The 22,136-nt window shown below is 38.5% G+C and overlaps 1 protein-coding gene across 1 annotated transcript in view; it reads left to right on the top strand.

Annotated features, from left to right (window-relative positions):
- The window catches only part of SEMA5A (semaphorin 5A), a gene marked incomplete at both ends in the record, with an annotated part of 337,833 nt that overhangs the window by 252,248 nt on the left and 63,449 nt on the right, over positions 1-22,136 (top strand). Inside the window, 3 exon segments of the mRNA XM_084260169.1 lie at positions 701-882; positions 3,305-3,448; positions 11,340-11,487. Of these exon segments, the coding sequence (XP_084116295.1) occupies positions 701-882; positions 3,305-3,448; positions 11,340-11,487 (474 nt within the window).

The following is a 22,136-nucleotide window of genomic DNA, read 5'->3' as shown; positions in this document are numbered from 1 at the left end:
TGTGTTATTGCTGCATGATGGAAAATTTCCAGTCAAGATAAGAATGGTTTTGAACTTTCTAGCCAAAGATATTGAGAATTGACTTCAGTGGGAGCAAACTGTCTCAGGCTTAAGTGCTGCTTTTTGAAGATGTTTTTAAGATTTATATATATAATTACATCTAGTGTTTAGAGAGACTCCTATTTAAACCACATTTCACTTTGATGAAATGGTGCTATGGGATGCGTAGTTCAAAAAACTGTTCCCAAAAAAAAGACACTCATCATGGAGGTTTGAGTTTGATTCATACAGTTTTGTTATATTGGACTATTCTTTGCTGCCTCTTCCTTTTGGTCTAGATTCCATGAGCATTCTTGCACATGCTTTTTTACAGTCAGTACCCAGGTTCTTAATCACAGGTAAATTTTGGGAAATAGAAAGTATTGTCTTCAGAGGATAATTGAGAAAATGAAACTTTATTTTCTGTTGAATCACTGTAGGCAAGCATGGTTGCAAAAGGTAATGATTAGTTGTGATAATCATTATTGCTAAAGTGGTGGCATACAGTGGCCTAGACTGGGAGCTTGCTGTCTGGAAGGTATGCTTCTTCAGTGGAAGCTTTTACTGTTGATGGCTGTACCTACATGTACTGCAGATTTAAAAGGCTCTATGAAGGAACTGTGAGGCCTCAAGCAAGGCTCTCTGTTGTCTTTGTTTCCAGGTGAGGAATCTGACAGTGGATGGGCATTTCGGGACGTGGTCGCAGTGGAAACCTTGCACCCACACTGATGGTACCAGCATTGGCTCCTGCCTCTGCAGGACACGTGTGTGTGACAGTCCTGCTCCTCAGTGCGGAGGTTGGCTGTGTGAAGGACCAACTATGGAGATTGCCAACTGTTCCAGGTATACAAAACAATTTCAGCTTCCATCACTTATGGTTTGAAAGCTTTTAACTCAATCCAAATAGAACCTGGCCTTTGAAATCTCACCTTCAATCCACTAATCCTGTTCTGTGTATGAAACAGCTCAAAGCAAATGAGACGTTAAAAAGTCTCTCTCAGACTTTGTGGGGAAGAGAATGAGCCAGATGGCAAATAGCAATTTCAAATGCTGCGTGCCAAGTAATACTGTCCTTAGCTAACTTTAACAAAATCTCGGAAAGAAAAATGCCAATGTTAGGTAATATCCAAAGTATGATACTTTTTCTCAGTTCTGTAAGTCATAAACCTTTTTTTTCTGGAAGTCAGAACTGGTTAGCTGGTCTGGAGTTGTCATGTCACTGTTGTGTTTCCACCATTCCGCTTGGGAAAATGTTTTCATTATAATCTTTCGGTTGTATCACGACACCTGAATCTACTACAAGTTTGTATGCTGCTTTTTAGCCACTCTTTTGTCTTCCTCAGGAACGCAACCACTCCCAGAAAAAACTGGTCATTCCAAAGAGACTCAGGCCACTGCATATTCTGAACTGCATTAGGAGTTCATGCTTAACACATAATACATATTTAATTGCAAGTTGATACTTATATACTTTTGCATTCTGCTTATTCTCAGTGAATCTTTCTGCTTTTTGTCTCTGCTTTTTTTATTATTTTTTTTTTTTTCAAATCTCAGAAGCGTGTCATGGTAGTGAATAAAACTGATTCTTCTTCTGCACAAGATAACTGGAAGGTCTGTAAGTGGAAATAGGCCGTTTCAGGGAAATTATTAAAAATATACCAATATAGTTTATAACATCAGGTCAGGAGAACGGTAGAAGAGAGAGGCATGCTGTGAGGTACCGAACAATCAAACAACAGCTACTGGCTGTCAGGTTTAGAAGGGAGTTTGGAACAGTAGTTGAGATTTGATTCATGTACCACTGTTGGCTGTATTACACTACTATTTTAACATCCTACTTCTCTTAACACAGCTATATTAGTAATTCCCAGACTTTATGTATATACAGATATTTTGTTCTTTTTACCAATTGGGTCAGACATTACTTTTTTTGTCTGTGTTACCAGATTATTTTTCTTCAAAAGCCTTTCTCCTGTGTTATCAGCCCTTACATCCTTTATAATAACAAGACTCGAGTGAAATTTCAATTGGTAATATTTATGATAAATTACTTTAATAATCATGTCGTTTTCATTACTGGATTTAATTCATTTTCAGTGTTAAAAAGTGTTTTCAAAATTAAGTGAGGCACTATTTTAACTCTTGCTTTTTTTAGGAAGCCTCAAGAACTCATTATAATTTAGTTTTATTTTTCTTGATTTCCGTTTGTCTTCTACCAATACAGGTCCTGCAAGCTAGCCATCAAAAGGTTTTGTGAACTGCTGAAATGCATCATTTTTTGCTTAGGACAGGGTATGAAATTCCTTTTGAGATGTTTGGTCTACTATTTTTTCCCTAGGGTATATCAGGTAGGGATAGCAGCATTCTTTCTAACAGTTCACAAATGTACAGCATATGACTTCTGTTAGCTTTTTTTTCCATTACATTAAAATAGGGTATTGTAACCTTATCAGATAATCCTGTTGAAATAGTGAACTGATACATTTTGATTAATCATGGAATTGTAGCAGCATTTAGGTTGCAAAAGACCTTTAAAATCAAGCCCAACTGTTAACCTAACACTGACTGCCAAGTCCACCACTAAATCGTGTCCCTAAGTGCCACATCTACATGTCTTTCAAATACATTCAGGGATGGTGACTCAGCAACATCCCTGGGTACCCTGTTCCAATGCTTGACAAACCTTTTGCAGAAGAAAATTTTCCTAATATCCAATCTAAACCTCCCCTGGTGCAAGTTGAGGCCATTTCCTCTTGTCTTATTGCTTGTTATTTGGGAAAAAAGATCAAAACCTACCTTGTTACAATCTCCTTTCAGGTAGCTGTAGAGAGTGATAAGAACCTCCTTTCCCTCACTTTCCTTTCAGAAGAAGCAGCAAAACTTGACATTTTAATCTTACGGGAAAAAAAACCCCACAAATAACTTTTAATTACATATTGTTCCAATTATTATCTTCAGAACTTTGATACAAGTGTTTGCAAATGAAGTTTACCCAGAATAAAGTGACTGAAAATAACCAAACAGCTTCATATCTTTGTACTTTCTTGTGTAATGGGGTCATTTTAGCAGCTGCTGGTTACGACGCATGGAATTTGGAAGGATCAGAGCGCCTTTATTTTAGTTTAGTATTTAAGAAATGGAACACAGTGAAGTATTAATGACTTCTACAGAAATATTAATGGGCCAGATTCTGCTGTCAGTCACACCTAATCAGCCATTCGCTATGTATAACAGATGACAGAGCCTGAGCTTTTTATTCTACCAGAAATGGAGGCTGGACACCATGGACTTCTTGGTCACCTTGTAGTACCACTTGTGGAATAGGCTTTCAAGTGCGTCAGCGTTCCTGCAGCAATCCAACCCCTCGACACGGAGGACGCGTCTGTGTGGGACAGAATCGTGAGGAGAGGTGAGTTCTCTTTTTTTCTACTGGCTGTTTTAATTCCTTCTGCTCAGCTGTATTCCACAGGACATTTTCCTCTTTTACCTGTCTTGTTTTTCTCTTCCCTTTCCTTTCACTCTCTCTTTAACTCCGTTGCTGCACAGGAGCAGTATTCCCATTAACAAGGCTGTGGGTCTGTAGCAGTTCTTTCATCTTTCACTTAGCTGGATCCCTCCCAAGCCAGCTGGGAGCTCTTGGTAGTGCCAGAGAATTGTGCTGAAGCAACGTGCTGCTGTCCCTTGAGACCCTGAAAATTGATTCTCCTTGAAAATTGATTGCAGTGCGTTTGAATAGTAACTCACCCAGCCTCAAGACTTGGAATTCAGAGCAAAATATAGTAAGGTCACAACACTATGTTACTGATGCTGCAAGTCCATTTTTTTTCCCTCTTAAATGAATTAAACATCTATATAACATGAAAGGAGGTTTCAAGGGCTTTGTTATATATTCAATAAATATAATACACCTTGAACTCAAATATCTTTTAGTAAGGTTTCAGGTTTCTTTTCAATTGTTTGTATATATGTTAACTCCTGAGCACATCAAGTCAGTTCAGATTTTGATTTCACCATCTACCGCTTTGACACTGGTCTGGGTGTCTTTTCACTGGCTCAGAATGTGAAGTTCAGGCCTCTGATTCCATTTTACATGTACTCTAATATACTTTACATGTACTTGAGTGTTACGATATTTAATAGGAATTATATATTTCTCTAAATCAAACTAGAATGTATTCAGATAAACTGCAGCTCTTCGATGTATTATGTTGTTTCCCAAGGCATGGCAAAAAGCTAGATAGCAAAAGACTAATGTTGGTGTAAGAATTTGGAAACATCTTATTCCAAGAAATGTTTCCTCTGAGTATCTGCTTGCAGTACTTCAGTGTTTCTGTATAGATGATTTAGTATCCTATATTGCTGTTGGATGAAAACAGGATTCAGTAACCTTTATGATGAATATCAGTAATGGATTTAATTATACACCAACTGTGGTATTTCTTCAGATGAAGAGATGCCATTGAAGGGAAGTTGCATCACAAATTTATGCATTAACAGATTGTCAGGGACCTGGTCTTTCTAACTGTAAATGTAAAAGATCAGTTTCACAGAAAGTGTGAACACTTCTCATTGTTTGAGCCATGAATATTTGCCGTTTCATCACAAAGGAGAGCGTTTTGTTATTTTGCAAATTGCTTTCTGAAAATACCTTACCCAACCAAAAAGCCATCACCAACAAATATGGATTATATCTTCTGTTACATAGCTCTGTCCCAGCATGAATAACGGTTATTGATTTACTTGAACTGAGAGGTCAGTCTAGAGCAGAACACAGTGAGACTGAATATAGAAGAAAATCGTTTAGTTTGGATAGGCTTTTTGGTGATGGACGTGGACGTAAATTTAACGTGGAATAAATGACCAATAAGGAGTTTCAGAGAAATACAGAAAACTGTGAGAAATACTTCCAGATTTATAGGAGAAAATGTCCAATAGCAAGACATTGGGTGCACAAAAAACCAGTTAAAAAATGGAAAGTGATACTTAGATTTCAAATTAGTTGAAATTATAGCATCCTAGAAGGGTTGAATTTTTTGGTATGTAACAGTTCTGAAGGAAGAGCAGGCTAACTTTGCTTTGCTTTTATAGCCTGCAGGTTACTTGTCCTTTTCCTTTTCATCCAATTCTGCAGCAGTCTGGGATGTATGTGCCTGTGAGTTTACCACAGGATGCCTTTTTCTCTCACAGTCCCTCTGTTGCTTTTTCCTGTCTCCTTTAAACACTTTTCATTCTCACCAGCCCTGCACCTTTCTCTCACTCACTAGTTTGCTCAGAGATGACCTTCCTGCCTCTACACAGATTTTAGGTTATCCATAACATGCTGATACTTTTTCATTTTTAAAAAGCATTTTTGAAGTTTATTTCCAGAAGGTGTTGTATGTTACTAAGTTTTTAATACAATTTGTAAAGCGGCTAGGGGCATGAAGCATCAGTTATTTGCCAGGATTTTTGTCAGTGTCTGAGTACTTGGGTAAATCTCTTCAGAGCTGTAAAAAGCAGAGAGCTCTGGGAAACTTGCCAAGCAGGGCTCATCCCACCACTCTCGGCAGGGGAGCCTGGCAAGCCTGGAGTTTGTGGCCAGATCCAACCAAGGTGATGTGATGATGAGACAGGACTGAGGTCCAGCTGGGAAGCCAAGCACCAGGCTAAGTTTCGGATCAGGTTCAGTGATCACCAGGCAGGTCTATAGCAACAGGGCTAAGGCCAGAAGCCAGTCCACATGTTGAGGTCTGGACTATGGGGTTCTTACCAGGCTAGGTGCAAGGTCTATCACTTCTCTAACAACACAGCTCAGGCAGGGGTTGAAGGTCCCTGGCAGAGCTTAAGTAAAGCTCCTGGGTCCATGGGTGTGGATAGAGTTCCCAGGTGAGGTGTGTTGGGGCCTGTAGGGTTATATGAGTGTCCTCAGAGCTCTCTTGGCCTGTCAAGAGTTTTGAGCTGTGAGGGCAATGGGTGCTGGTATTTAGAGTAGCTCTAATTCACTGCTTTACTCCAGTACCACTGGAGTCTCATCTGCACCAAATGGAAACAGTTCCTTTGAGAACTGGACCCAGTACAGTTAGGTAGGCTGAGCAAATACTCTATGTGCAGCAGCTCCTAAGAAACCTTCACCTCAGTTTTGTATTGAGAGTACCAATAAACAGCTTCTTGGATTCTTTTCATTTAAATTTATTGATGCTTTTAAACAGCCTACCATTCTACCATTTTACTTTCTTAACGGCCCAGCTCATATGGAAAATAAATGTGTATCTAGTCTTAGTAAAAATTAGTTTTAGTTGTTTTACACATAGTGTGCATTTATCTTTATAAAAGCGCATATTCCTCTCACCTTCACGGGCACAAACACAGGATTCAGTTTCCACAGCCAACGTTGGGTCAATCTTTGAAACAGCTTTTCAGCAAACAGCAATTTCAGTAGAAGACCAGTGCATAAGGCCATAGAAAGCAAACACAGAACAGTCAGTGCATAGCTGAGGTAAATTCACCTGCAGAGGTGAATGCATATTCAGTTTGAGAGTGTTTGTTCATACATTAAGGGCTAAATGTTTGCCTTGGTTATGTTTGTTTTACTTGGTTATGTTTGTTTTACTTCATGAAAGCCACGATGTTATCAGAGCTAATGGATCAGGCAGCTCGTCATTCAGGGCTAGTCATTCCCTTGTAATCAGGGACAGTATTTACCTATTTAAAGTGTTGCAGATAGGTTAAGCTGTTGCATGCTCTGCTGCTAAGGCGGGGGCTGTGGCTGTGCTGGAAAACAGTTAAGAGATAGAAGCAGAGACTCCTATTACAAAGCAAATTTGCCTTGTAGAAATAGGTCAAAAGTGCAGCTGATATCCATTTGGACAGAATATGGAGAGGGAGTATTTTTCCTAATAATTCCTAATAACAAAATTTCCTAATCAGATAAAATAATTTTTGCATTTAATACTCCAGATGGAAGACATCCTGATGTAGTCCTTAGGGGCTTAAAAATCCCCTTTTTTTTCTGTATGAGAAAGCTTTCCAGCCGCTTCAGTGAATATATCTAGGTTTTAGATTATAAGGTCTATAGTATCCTGTCTTGACTTTTTCATTGAGTGAAAATGTTTGTCCTTTCTGTGGAAGATGATTTGAATATGGGTTTATTAAGTCCACTTGTCGTCCTCCTATCTGTGCAGAAATGAGGAACATTAGAATGAGAATCTCCTACTTTTAATGAGGGTAGAGTTATCTTTTATTACATAGTAAAAATAGAAAGAAAAAAAACATTGAAATCTGTTGGCTGCAGATGAGGAGTCAATGTTTGAAAGCCCTGGAAATTTTTGGGCATATAAGAAGATTAGAAGCAGTACATATTGTCACTTTTTTTTTTTTTTTCTCTGTACAATGCTCAGCAGATATTCAGAGCTTTTGGGCTTGTTTCCATGTGAAGGAAGAACTGCTGAGAGTCAACTGCCTGCTCTGTGTAGCACTGCTTGATTCTGAGCAGTGTGAACAAGCCTGGTCCTCTTCAACAGAGCAGATCAAACACCACGAAGCTTTGGCCTTTGCTTGTACTCCCATGGCTGTCTTGTCTGCTGGGAAGTGTGTGGTCCCATCCTCCTTGCTTTCTCTGCTCCCTCCCCTTCCACAGAAGTCCCTGGGAGCATGTGCCCAGGCCACTGCTGCCTTCCACAGCCTCCTGGGTGGGGACTTCGGTTGATTCAGCAATCTCAATCCAGTAAAGCGTGTGTGTGTGTGATGTCTCTGCCTTCAATTAAAGGAATCCAGCATTCCCATCAATCTCAGTGTAGCCTGTGCTTCCCAGTAAATCACCAGCTGGTAATCACAAGTACCGGCCATGTAACAGCATATGGCATAGGAGTGGGCCGACAGTGATGGAAGTGTTTTTTGCCTGAGCACATGCTACTATAATATAGTTAAAAATTAAGAACTATGTATTTAGATTGAATAGCCTCTCTTTCTGTGGAATAAAAAGACGTTTCTAACTGTCATTCAGTTATCCCGGGCTACTTAGTTTAACTGTGTGGCAACACTGAAGTAGATTGGTGTTTTACAAAAGGATGGTATCTGCATAGGAACAAGAGTAATTCCAGCTGTACTGGAAGTGCCTGGAGCAAAAATTTAAAATTTACAGTAGGAACTGGTGTTTGGACACCACTAGACAAAGGACATTCTCCTTTCCCCCAGTATAACAATTCCTTCATTTCGGGCATTTGAACTTGGATTTGCTGCAAGGGGAAATGTGAAGGGTCACTGTACAAAACGCACATTTCTCTAGCCTGTTCTCCCTTCTGACCTCGTTGCAGTTAGATTAGGGGAGAGGGCAGCGGTTTCACAGATTCAAGTTTCTTGCATTGCATGTCTTGTTGAATTACTGTAAAATGTTAGCCCTGTAGGTCCTGAGAACAAAATTAAAAGGGGAAGAAAGAGCAAAAGGGGAAAAGGGTTGCTGAGTGACTTGAAATGCAGCCAAGAAGAGATATAATGAAACTTGGCTCAAAGCCCCATGCTGTAGCACAGCTCTCAAAGATCAATTGCAGGGATGTCTCTAGCTGTGAAAACATACCTGATGTTTTCAGAGGCTGGCTGGCTGAAATGAAAATAAGATTCTACGTGTATGTTGTGGCTTTTTTTTTCTACATTTTTTTTTTTTTTTAAGGCCCAGTTTTTCTAAATTGAACCTAACTTTGGCATTGAAACTTTCATTGTCATTTTAGGGCTTTATTGAGTTTCACATTGTAGTTTCAACTGCACATCTAAATAGTGTTGGTCAAGAGAGTCTGCCAACCTTTGAAGTGCTTGCCTTACTGAATCAGTCATTAGCTTTCTTTTCTGTCTTCTGCTTAAGTGAGCAAGCAGATGATAAGGCACATTGACATTAAAAGAGACACTTTGCAGTGTTGTGAATCTCATCTAAGTGAGATTTGTTACATCTAACTTCATGTGTCCACTAATGTCTGTGATTATGCGTGAGACAGGTGTCTGAACTTTTACTCCAGTCTGCAGAAATCTAGTCAATACAGGCTCTGGACAACAGAGTGATTTGTCCCCTACTATATAGTCCTACATTTGATCAAATTAATTATTCTAGCTTCCATAACTTGTATTGACAAAATTTCTGTTGGCTGTAATGGGAGCTGAGATGTCTGTTTCCTGTGCAGCCTTTATAATCAATGGAGACAAATCAGTATATTGAGGGCTGCTTTTATATGATCTGTATTAGGCATTTTCCTTAGGGTGACATAAATCATGTCTTTAAAAGGGCTGTTTCTTTCCATGAGCTGTTGCTCACAGTTAGATGACTACTTCATTTATAGACAGCTATGCTGTAAGTTCCTATGGTATAAGGCAAGATGAGCAACACATTTAATTTTACTTTTTGCATGGCCAAGTATCAGTAATTGATAACTTCATGGCAGAATTGCTTTATCTAGCTTGTGTGTCCCAAATTAACTTAGTGCATTTCCATTAAGAGCTGATGAAATTGTGCAAGGTACATACTCATTAGACTAAATAACTGGTGATATTACACATATGTTTCATTGGGTACATGTTCTCAGCAAAGGATCACGGAGACAAACTCACATTCACATACATGACTGCTAGTGACAAAGAATATGTGGAGCACTGGGGGAAGAATACACAGGTGGAGAACATCCCTCTCCATCTTTAGTGATAGCATAATGTGAACTGTGAATTACAAATATTCAAAGTGCAGGAGGAAAAAAGGGTATTTTATGTACAAGATACTGCTGAAAAGCACTTGCCCAAATAATGCCTTGAAGAATTCTGAGACAGCAGATTCATAAATATTGAGGATTTGGGATTTTTTTTCCTCAGTTTACTAGTAAATGACAGAGGAAGTAAATACAAACCGTTAATAGTTTCCTTAACCACACAGACCACAAAACTAAATGTCATTCCACTATTTAGTCTGCTCCCAACACTTTAAATTTTGATAGAGTTGCCCAAGCCTAGGGACAAATTCTGACTCATGGGCTCCAGCATATGTGATAAAATCACTGCGAACACAAGCATATTTTTTCCCATGGAATTCTAAACATGCAAGTTCCTTGGGAATGAAGAATTAGAATTTGAGGATCTTGGAGCTTTCTGGGGAAAAAAAAAGTTTTGATGGTTATTCTTGTTGAAACTGACAACAGTTTATATTGTCATTTCTCTTTCTGTAGAAAGTGAGTTACTGAAGCATTACAGTCAGTTTTCATTGCAGGAGAGTGCAAAGTGGTGGAAACTTGTTAGAATGGCAAGAAGGCAGTGAATTTTAGATAGCTGGTGTGAAAAATGAGGAAATATTGTAATGGATTGATTTGTTTGTTCACGACAGTCAGTAGATGGAACAAGAGCCACCCAGCCACATCCACAGAATATTAGAACACTCCTTCAGAATCATCTGCTTTCTGACTATCAGTTGTGACTGCTTTATCTGAAGTAACTGCTTAGTCTCTTTGAGCCCCAGTCACATGTACTGGTGGACCTATGTAGAGGGTCCTTACTAAGCAGTGCATGCTGCTGGAGTTACTGGATGGCATGCTTAAAAAAATCAGGAGTTTTAGGGCTATACAAAAAATGTAAAAACTCACTAGAGGTTGGGATTCCCACATGTTTGAATGTCACATTACAATAATGACAGTAAAATATTCATGCTTCCTCAAGAACCTCTAGTAGGCCTCTGAATCAGTTTGCAGCCCACTGTGAAATTCTTCAGATTATAATAGCAAAAAAACACCCTTTAACAGATAAAGTAATAACATGAAAACAGTACAGTTCTTTATACCTAAAATCAATGGTTTAGCTTTTATTTTACCCATAAAAGTGGAGACACAGTGGAAAGCAAAAAGCAAGTTTAACTCTCTGAAGAGGATAGAGATGGATCTCAATCAATGCTTAGCTAGAGACTGATAAAAGACTGGTTGCATAAATGGTTGCCTTCTGTTTGGTTGACTCATTTCCTCTGACCCATCTGTATAGACACAACTGTTTTTAATAAAGCAGTTGTCAACCTTGCTTACGTGCTCACAGTACAATAGCATGGTTGTATCACATGGATTGTATAAAGACACTGAATAAAGCAAATAAACACTTCACCCACTCAGTAGCAGCCTAAAAACCCCCAGCCCTCAAATGTTTAAACACTGTGCAGTGTGACAACTGTTATTTCAGTGCTTTATGAATAGAGAGAGGCCCTTTGTATAAAATATTTCCTTGTACAAATGTCTATCTGAATAAAGCAGCCAAAGGACTTTTGGGGGAGATGTTGACTTGGTACTAAATAGATTCTTTGCCTCTTCTCACAGGTACTGCAATGAGCATTTGTTGTGCCCCCCTCATGTGTTTTGGACAGGCTGGGGTCCATGGGAGCGCTGCACTGCTCAGTGTGGAGGAGGGATCCAGGCGCGGCGTAGGACATGTGAAAATGGTCCTGACTGTCCTGGCTGCAGCGTGGTAAGTAATTCTCAGGTTCCCCTTTGGCAAATATATATGGCCATGTGCCATGGAGGTCCCAGCGTCCGTAGGGCATCGGTGTGTGCCTGTATGCTCTGGCCCTAACTTGAGCCACCCACCAGAGTGTGTTTGTGTCTCTGCTGCTTGTGTGCACTGAGATTCACACAGTTTATGAGAAATATGTAAACAACAATAATTCAGCTTTTTTATAGTATCATCTAGACTATGACCTTAATGAAGCAAAAGTGAATTGCAATAGTGATCTTAGTATGGCAGCAGCCTTGCAGCTGTTAGGCTTTGAGGCTAAAGTGGGACAATTCAGAATGAATGGAAGTGCTTTGTGGATATCAAATTTATTGAGACACATATGGGAAAGCATATAGGGGCTTTTTCTTATTACTGAACAAAAAAAAAGTGGTAGGTTTCATGTTATGGGAACACCAAAATGTGGTGATGCTTTCTTGAAGGTGAGATGATGCATAGTATTACATGGGTGAAGGAGGGAAACAGAGAGAGACGTGTAGAGAACAGGGTGACATGTTCACTGCGGTACACTGAGAAGATAACCTTGGTGTTAGTATTCCTGAAACAGTGTCTTAGCAGCTCTAGGTGATTACCAGAAGATGAATCTTGGGGTGCTTTTTCATGATAATTTAAATTCTAGTGGTGGATTGTCACTGAAGGAGGTATTATGTAGAAAGTATACCCTGGGGGAAAATTTGAAGTGGCCAAAGCTGCAGAAGACAGATTCTGCTGGTGAATGACAGATAGCGATGTTAATTTCCACAGTGATCAAGAGTGAGCACGACTTAAAGGAAGAATGTTTGGTTTTAGCCATGTGTCATAATCCACAATCAGAGAGACTACTTTGGCAGAGGTTAAACCCTCTTGCGCTTCAGCTGACCTCAGACCACTCTGGGTGGCTGGGGGCGGTTGGGCTTAACTCCTGAGTGAGGTCCAATTAGGTCTTCTCGTGACCAGGTCTTCAAATTCTCGGAAACAGAGTTAAGACTCAAAATGAATTCGAGCACCAAGTTACTTTATTCAGCCCATAACAAATTTGCAGGAGAAGGGGGGAAGAAAAAGAGTGGAAAAGAGAGTGAGTGAGGGGGTATGAGAGAGAAAGTGCAGTAGCTACCGTCGCAGAACTGTGGTGTCCCATCAGTCCGATGTCTTCAGGTCCAGTGGGAGAACATTCCTCTCATATTGCAATAACTCTTCAGGTCCAATGGGGGTATGTTCCTCTTGTATTGCAATAGGTCTTCTCTGTCCAGTGGGGGAATGTTCCTTTTTAGAGTGTTGTCTCATTGCAAGTCCTTGGCCTAGCCACACCTTCCACCTGGCAGTGGGACGCATGCCCATTGCCATCTCCAGAGGGTCCCTGAGAGTTTAGAGAGGGTCCAAGCCCCTCCACACTTTGTCTTTAAGTTGACCTTGGGTCTGGGTGCATGTGCACTGGACTTGGGTTACATTCTTCGAGTTATCAGTTCCTGATGGGAATTTGGTGGAATTCACTTTGTTGTGTGGGGATGAGGTTCAGCAATTGTTAGAGTGATTGAGAGAGAAGAGAGGGGGCTACAGTTCTGTCATCAGTTGTTAAGGCATACCTCTAGTCTGTCACACCATTTAGAGCTTAATGGCCAGGCCTTATGTTGCACACTAAGGAACATGTACCCATTTTTGTTCCAGAATATTAAAAATGTAGAAGAAAAATACCTTTCCTTTCACATATTAAACCAATTTTCAGATGCCTTCATTTTGGAGAGTGAGATTAGTTCTGAGGTTTGTCATCATCTGTGGTCTATTTGTTAGACTGGCAGTAATTCAATATTGAAGAAAGGATCATTTATTACCTTTTTCTAAATTTTTGTGTATTTTTCCCAGGATTTTTTCTCTACATTTTTTCTGGTTGTAGAATTGTATTTTCAGTAGATTGAAAACATCCAACAGGTTTCTTCTCATCTTTCGGTTGAACTTTAGGAAGCTAGTAACTTAGAATTACACTAAGTTTTCCAAAATCTTATTCTTCTCCTCATGGTACACAAAAAACCAGACCTATAGTCTAGATGTCTCATTAAACCTTCCTGACAAGCTTAGAAAAGAGCAGTCTGAATATTTTCTGCCTCAGTTACCTTTGTCTGTGGGAAAAAAAAAAAAAGGAGTATTTTGTTTTGCCATGGCCTAAATTGAAAGATAAGAAAAAAAAAGTAACTGATTTTTCTCGGAAAGCTTCATGAGAAAAGTAGGAAAATCTTTAGTTTAAGCAGCTCTTAACTATAAGAGATTTGAGCTTAACTACGTTTTGTAATTTGTTACCAGTCTTATGTTGTCTCTGCAGTGTCACAAAACAGTTACCAGTTTAGCTATAGAAATATTTTAGGGGTTTTTTTTTTTGTTAATTAGAAAATTATGTCATTGATGGTTTCAAAAAAGCACTTAGCTTTGGAGTACATAGTTATTTTGCTAATACTTAGGCACCCATGGAAACCCACATATGGCAGAAATCCTCTGTAAAACCGGTGTTCTTACAAGACAAAGGACTTGGGTAAAAATATCAAGTTCTTTTTAAGTTTCTGTGAATTCATACCTGGAAGTTACCTGTCTTGAGTCAGAAGTTCTGCAGCCATGGTAGGACCTTGTCAGTAAATGTACCTGGAGAAGAAATTAACTTTCTTTATTCTAAGAGTTTGTTTCATTAATGAAAAGAGTAATCCGAAACATTTTTATGCCTTCTTGTAATTGTTGAATAAATCAAATATTTATAAGAAATGATTTATAATGAATGTGAAGCAAAAATATCAAAACTTTATCCGTCAGAGGTTCTTCTGCTTCAACCAAATTTTTGGGTTTATTGTTGTAGCTGTATATCCTTCAAAGCAATTAGAATTATGGATTTTTACCATAGTGAATAAAGGAAAAATTATTGTGCCTTATTACTACTAATTTCCCATCTTTAATGGTGGTAGTGATACTAAAATGAGGCAGTGAAAGATATTTCCTGAACTTAATTTAAAAAAAATAACAAGCAAACAACCTTTTATTCCAAGTATCTCTTTTGCACTTGCAAAGCTAAATAATCTCAGGAAACCTTGCAATGAAAGTGTTAGTAATCTACCCTGTCTACCGGATATCAGATCTGGAATAAAAGGTGTTCTGAGCCAAACTTCCACTGAGTGAATTAGAGTCATAACTGAGAATAGACTTAAGGATTTAAAATGCCCAAAATTCTCTTTCACCCATTGAACAGCCTTAATCTAAAAGGAACCTCTCCAGATTTCTTTACTTTCTGTGAGGATGAGCTCTGGGACACTTTCACAATGTTTGAATGGCATAAGTTGCCATTCTACTGCTGGGTAGTTCCAAGTCTGTGGTCTGTAAAGTCAGGACTTGTGTTCATAAAATGTGTGAAAGAAAAAAAGAGGGCTGGAGAACATGTCATTGAAGAAGATAATAACCATGTTAGGCTTCATTTAATCTTTAAATTAAAAGAAATTTTTGGCGCATGAAAGGACCCCTTTCAACCATGCCCATTCCATGTTTTTAGAACTATTTTTCAGTGGAGGGTCAGGGGAGAAAACCAGCTAGTTTTATAAGGCTTAAGAGTGGAAGTCTTATAGGTCATTTGCCAGCAGTATCAAGGAACTAGATTTCATGTCATAGTAGAACCTCTCTTCTGTTTCCAGTCTGCCACCAGGCTATGACACTGCAGTATAGTCAATCCAAATCCATTTAGCTGTTCCCCTTTTGCAGCTTTTACCATATTCATGGCTGCTTTCTGTGTCCACCTACTGATGCGTCCCTCATAATTTTTACTGAGCGTTTTTCCTTCCTTTTAGTTTGGTTGCATTGCTCTTACTCTGTGGTGGCTACTGCCTGTGCTATGTGCGTTTTGCGTGTTTCTCATCAGTTGGTTCCCTTGGCTTGATCTGCCAGAAATCAAGCAAGACACGTGAATATTTTTATCTCTGTGATTATTGCAAACTTAGCATCTTATAAAATAGTAATGATGATAATAATAAATCTTATGAAGCATATAAATATTCCAGAGAGAAAAAAACCGTGATGATATTTTAAAGATGCATCTCTTGCTGAAGTGCACTTAATAAACTAAAATAGATGACCAGAGACTTAGGACTGAAACCATTTACAGGGAATATAGGGAACCATAAATCATTATGATATAGGAGAATTAGACCACAGAGACTCCTAAAGGTCAAAAAGATGAAACTCAAAATAAAAATCTGGAGCAATAAGGACCTGTCAAGGTCTTTATGTTAGTCAAATTTAGTAAAGCAGTGCTTGAAATTTGTCTAAGAAGGGATAGTACCATCACAGCCAAACTTAAGAGCAGCTGAATTCTGATAATAGAAAACTTACGTGGATCACAAAACAGGTATTTGTCTCATGTATTGAGGTGATACACACACTAGAGAAGGAACTGTAGAATTCTGTGAACTGTGCAAATATGACTCAGAGGACAAATATCTTGAGATTTTACAGCGTACTCAGATAAGTTGTGCGTTTTCTTCAGAAAATACTTCTTTTCCCCAGAGGAATATAGTCACAGTTGAATTTGCCTCAGGCTGGTAATAAAAATATAACATTTTTAAGAATTATTACTAGAATAAGAATTCTAGTTTGAGACTTAAGTTGGGTGACATACTTTTATGTGTCTTTATTCTAATTCCAGTCATGCTAACATTCATGAATTTTAGTTTTTGTAATGGGAAACTGGTAAAGTGTATATATACTTGCCATATAGCAACCAAAGCAAGTGGAATTTTAAAAAATGAGGAATTTTGGTTGTTAGAAATAGCTGCTGCTGCTGTTGTTGCTGCTATTTTTTATTATGATCATTATTGTTGTTGTTATTACTATTTCCATGTTCTGGAGTTATGCTGAAGAAAAAACTTTGGTAACAAAAACTTTTTATATTCTAAAGTTTCTTTTATGACAGAAACTGGAAAAAAAAAACAACTTAGAAAAACAAATGTCAGAGATACTTTCTTTCATTAAGTTTTTAAAGGGAGTTTGAAGATGGAAGCTTTTCAGAAGCTCCAAATTTAGGAATTCTAGAGAAAAGGGACCATAAAAGAAGATTGCTATTATACTTTTTATAGGGGTTTCTTTTGAGTTTCCATTTGACTTCTTTGAGTGAAAGAAGAAGAAAACAATATATCACCTACTGCAAAACCAGAAATCATTCTTACAAACACGAGTTAGAAAAAATTTTACCCTTACACGACATTTGCCTACTTCACGCTCATTTCCTTTTCCAATGCTTTTTTTTGTCTATAATGTAAACTCCATCCAGTATTAGATGGGTTTTGTATGTTTGAATAGTTTTCAGAGTAGAGCCTGTCTTTGATGCTCTACATGCTATTGCAGTTATAAGCAAAGCAAAGCAACTACAGAGGATATAACAAACAAAAATCAAAATGGCAATAAATATTTTCAGAAAATGCTAACATATTGGTTAATGGTACTTGTGGTGCTCAGCTTTGTCCGTAAAGTGAGTTATCAACTTGGTGTGTAGTCAAATTAAATACAAGGGAAATATTAACTGGTTGAACTGATGTGCATGTACATCTAAATGTGAGGTGTTTAAGGTAGTCTTTAGCTACAGCCAATGATCATTTTGCTGTTTAATTTATTTAATATCCAAAAAGAGACTAAACAAAATTGCTTTCCTGCATAGAGCAGTGTGAAGCATCCATTTTTTGAGAAACATATAATTTTAAAAATAATTTAAAGCTCAGAAATAAGCCTTCAACTGCTGGCAAACTGTTACTACTACACTTGAGGCAATTCAGTTCAATCTGTGACAATTGGCACTGACTGCAGCCTTGTTTTGAGGTTCCTATAGCAAACTCTTCTGGGGACTTTCAAGTCCCACTTCTTTTGTGGACCAGTGCCAGTTGATCTGAAATCTCTTTGATACCTAGTTAGAAGGGTTCTCCAATGTGACAATATCACATTCAAGAGCTTTGCCTTGGACATACATGTACCTGTGATATAGATGGTGTGCATTTGATTCAGAATCACAGAATCATAGGGGTTGGAAGGGACCTCGAGAGATCATCGGGTCCAATTCCCCTGCCAAAGCAGCTCCCTAGGACATATCACTCAGAGAGGCATCCAGACGGATCTTGAATATCTCCAGAGAAGGAGACTCCACCACCTCCCTGGGCAGCCTGTCCCAGGGCTCTGTCACCCTCACTGTGAAAAAGTTCTTCCGCATGTCAGTGCGGAATTTCCTGTTCTCCAGTTTACAGCCATTGCCCCTAGTCCTGGTCTTATTTAAAAATCAACAAAAAACATAGAAAACAAATTTTCTTGTAACGGTGCACAAGCTTTCTCAGGGCTTTGTGTACAGGGAACAGCCAATGTATCCCTCAAGTCCAGGCGATAAACAGTTGCCTTCATCCACTTAAGAAGTTGTATATATGAGAGATCGGAGACCAGATTTGCTAAATCCATAATTTCCCACACTTTCTTAAAACACCAAATTCACTACTGAATGTGTCCTGTCACAGCTGCTGCTATTTGTTGCTGTTTTCAGCAGCTCTAAAGCTAGAGGTATAGTCTTTGTTATTGTTACTTAGATGTGATGCTTTGCACCTGGCTATATGAGGCTCTGTGTTTGAACTGTGGTCATTACTGTATCTGAAACTGTCTGCACCCGACAGGCACAGCGTTGGGCTCAAGGACTCAGCATTATGAGACACGGACTTTTACTTCCTTTTGACTTGACTGTGAGGGGAATTTAAAAAAGAAAGGATGTTGAGTGTTGAGGTTTTGTGCTGCACTAATTTTAGAATGAATTAATGAGTTATACTGAACCTGGAGGATACTTCCTGGGAAACTGTACTTCATCTGGCCCGAAAGAGAGGTTGTGGAGCCTCCTTCTCTGGAAACATTCAAAACCCGCCTGGATGCGTTCCTGTGTGGTTTAGTCTAAACGATCCTGCTCTGGCAGGAGGGTTGGACTAGATGATCTTTTGAGGTCCCTTCCAACTCTGAATGGCCTACGATTCTGTGTGAAATGAAGTCAAGTCCTTATCAAGAGGTCCATCAATCCAATGCATATCTCTTCAATATAGAGACAAGGATTTCATGCAGGATAGTGTCAAATGCTTTGCACAACTCCAGGTAGATGACATCTGTCTTCAGTTGTAGCCAGTCTCAGGTATCATAACATTCTGAAATTTTAAATATTTTTCTGACTGTTAAGAGTCAGATTGAGAGCTGTGCTTTAGGCATTCCATGTATTTCAGTGCAGTCATTTCACAATATCCAGGGAAAACATGCCTGATCCAGAAATGCTCCAGTGTTCCTCTTTGTGAGCGATTGTTGAATCACCTTACAACACATCATCACTCTGATTTATTTTGTCCCTTTAAGGTTTACACACCTGTAGTTAAAATGCTGCAGTGCAAGCAGTGTAATTGTGTTTATACATTTTATAGCAGAAAGTGTGCTCAGACAAAGACTTGATGGTTACACAAAACAGAGTTTTGTTTGTGTTCTTCACTTGGACCTTGGTAAATTGAGGGATGTATGAAGACTAAGTAACATTCACTGTTGCCATTATAGCCTCACTGCTGCAGCAACATTTGAAGAAAGTGAGATTGTTATGTTAGCTGAGCTAATAGACAGCAGTCCTTAGCAATCAGAGTGCAATTAAATGGAAGTCCATGTAAATTAACAATATTAATCTGATGGCTTTTGCTTTCACTTAGTCTTAGATCATTATAGTAATTTTTAATTTATTAGGCTGTGGCAGGATTTTATTTTTCATTGAAAAGTGTCAGGGGTCCTTACTCTTACCCAGAATATAGGAGGTTTGAGTATCATTTAAAAAAAAACCAAACAATTGAATATTTATTGATGGAGTTATTAAAAATACCGTTTTTCTCCTCATGGGTTGATTTCCTTGTCCCTTCCGCATTCAGATGCTGGCTTAGAAGACTTTTGCATTAATAAAACAGCCACCAAATAAAAGACATTATTTTATTCAAAGCCTCTGATATGTATCTTGAACAAACCTTAAAAAAGGGGAACATATGTTCTCATTGTGTTTGTTTAGAACTTACAATGTATCTTCAGAATGTTGTGACTCAGTCTATTGCAACATTCTAGAATAATATTTATGCCTGAATTTTCCAGTAGATGGGATTGTTTCTGTTATGTCTTAGCCCATAAGATCATGCAAACACTGAGCCCATTTACCAGCATGCACAGTGATTTTTTTTTCTTGCAGCTTGAAATTCAGGCTTTAGTTTTACAATCTCCTTATCGGAACCCTTTATGGTGCTTGAAAGCAACATTATGTAGCTTATTCATTTTCTTCTGGAAAATATAGATGAAAGTAAAATTATTAATCCTACAGATTCTAGAGCAGAGTTTTCCTCATTCAGCAATACTTGATATATCATCGAAATATGAGAAAGATTAATTAATTTGAAGCTATAGTAATAGCCTTAGTTTACATTATTAAAATCTTCAACTTTGTTACTTAAAACAATTTCTAGTGTGAGAGATCAGTGAAGCACTTACTACTCTGTGAAGATAAAGGACTTGATTCATCTTTGTTTGAAATTGATGAAGCCCCTCTGCAGACTGGGAGTTGTCCAGAAAAATGTCATCTCCAAAATGCAGTTCTTGCTTTGCTTTGTCAGAGAGGTTGGAGATGGAGAAAAACAGCTGTAGCCTGTACCTTTATTTTTCAGCTAGATGATTCAGAGAAAGAACAGACTCACTTTGATCTCTTTGGGCTTTAAATCAATCTCCATAAAGAAAACTGGACAAGAAATTATGGAATTGACACGCTAACTCTGCTAGCAATTTACTTGCATTTAAAATTAAGAGGAGTTGACCAGGTCCTCAGCTGCCACAGAATTACGAAACCCTGTTAACTCCCTTGGATGCATGAGAAAAGTTGCAAGTTACAGCTTTACATACTAATCTCCAAATTGTGAACATTTCTGCAGAATACCACAGTACTAGGAGACCCTAAATGTCTTCATGGTCCCTAGCTCAGGGTATCCTTCATTGGTGGCTCCTTGTGCAGTTCCTCTTGATGTGTGGATGGCCAGGCGTTTCTCCCACAATGTGCCACCTGGGAGGCCGTGTGAGCATTGCTGATTGCACAGGCTGGATTGCCAGGCACCAGGTCAGATATGAGACTGTTACATAGCCAACATCTGCGCTGCACGCACTGAGAGACCCTTCCATGATTGCTCCTTTACTCACAGACAACCCCACTCTTAGTACATACAGGTTATTTATGAAGGTAGTGGCAGATTCCAAGATTCTTTATAAAGAATGCCAGCGTTTGTGAGAACACTGTCTATGTCTCAGACCTGCAACGTGGGAGCTCGGATAGTGTGGCTCTGTCAAACTGCTGTTCTGGTGATGTCACACCACCATGAATGTACCTCTTACTAGCAAAGATTTTGTTTCCCACAGCTGAGTTTATTCTGTCTCAAACTCAGTCAACACAAGCTCTATGGAAAACATGAGGCTTGGTCAGTGCCCCCAACTCTCTCAGCATTGCCTGACTTAGCTAAGTCTTCTCACAGCCTGGAATGACGTGAGCCAGCAGAATTCAGGAGAGCTGACTGTTACTCTAACTAGAAAACCAAGACCTATAATCCTGCTTTAATCTGTAATGAAGTATTTTAACTCTATTTAAAGCATGAAAAGAGTCAGATATTTTAAAAATCTTCAGGCAGTTGCTCACAAAACTAGAATTATGCTATATGCTGTCACATAGGAGCATATAACCCTCTTTGCATATTTGTTAAGCTCCCTATTAAAAATAGTTAATTTATATGTCCTATCCCTTATTGAAAAGCTGATCCAGAATCCCCATTCACATATTGAAGCGTTTGTGTGAGCTTAGCAGCATGAATATTTTGTTAAAGAGGTTTTAAAGTACTTAGAAAAAGAAGTAATATCAGTGCATATAATCTTTTTCTGAAATGGAGGGCTAAAAGGAATATTAGACACACAGTGAAATCTAGCATCAGCAATTTGCTATGAAGTCTAAAAATGATCCATTACACAGAATGGAAAAAAGCAAATGATGGATTATAGGAATTAATCCTTTAAAAAAACCCAAAAAACCAAATCTCACTGGGGGTCATATAAATAATACACATGAATGTAATTTTGAAAAAAGTAAAGACTGCAGTCTCATTTGCTGTCTTTTGTTAGGGAAATCATTCATTTCCAGAATGTTTGATGATTTATTTGCTGGTTAGTTTTCTAAGTAAAACTGAAGTATAACAATATGAGATGCTTTAACTATAAAGTCAAGTCTGATTTTCCATGATAGCCCCAACATGTCAAGAAAAACTAACTTACATTGACTTGAAATTCACAGGCAGAATAATATGTGTAAGTAGAATTTTCTGAATTGTGAGAGGCAGGTAGGGTGAAATGTGGAAGAAAAAAAAAAAGAAAAAAAAGAAAGGAAAATTTAAATAGTGAGAGTGCAACATTTTAAACAAAGTCTTTGTCTTTGCTGAAGTCACAGAAGGGATTTGCCTAAAATAGACAAGTAGAGATGACAATGGGCTATTAATCTTTTGCCTTTGACAAGGTAGTCACCCTTGATGATTTGGGGGAAATGTATTGATGGG

Source organism: Gallinula chloropus, assembly GCF_964237585.1.
Source record: "Gallinula chloropus genome assembly, chromosome: 2".
Classification (NCBI taxonomy): domain Eukaryota; kingdom Metazoa; phylum Chordata; class Aves; order Gruiformes; family Rallidae; genus Gallinula; species Gallinula chloropus.
The sequence above is the reverse complement of the archived record's forward strand: the minus strand, read 5'-3'. Positions and strand labels throughout refer to the sequence as shown.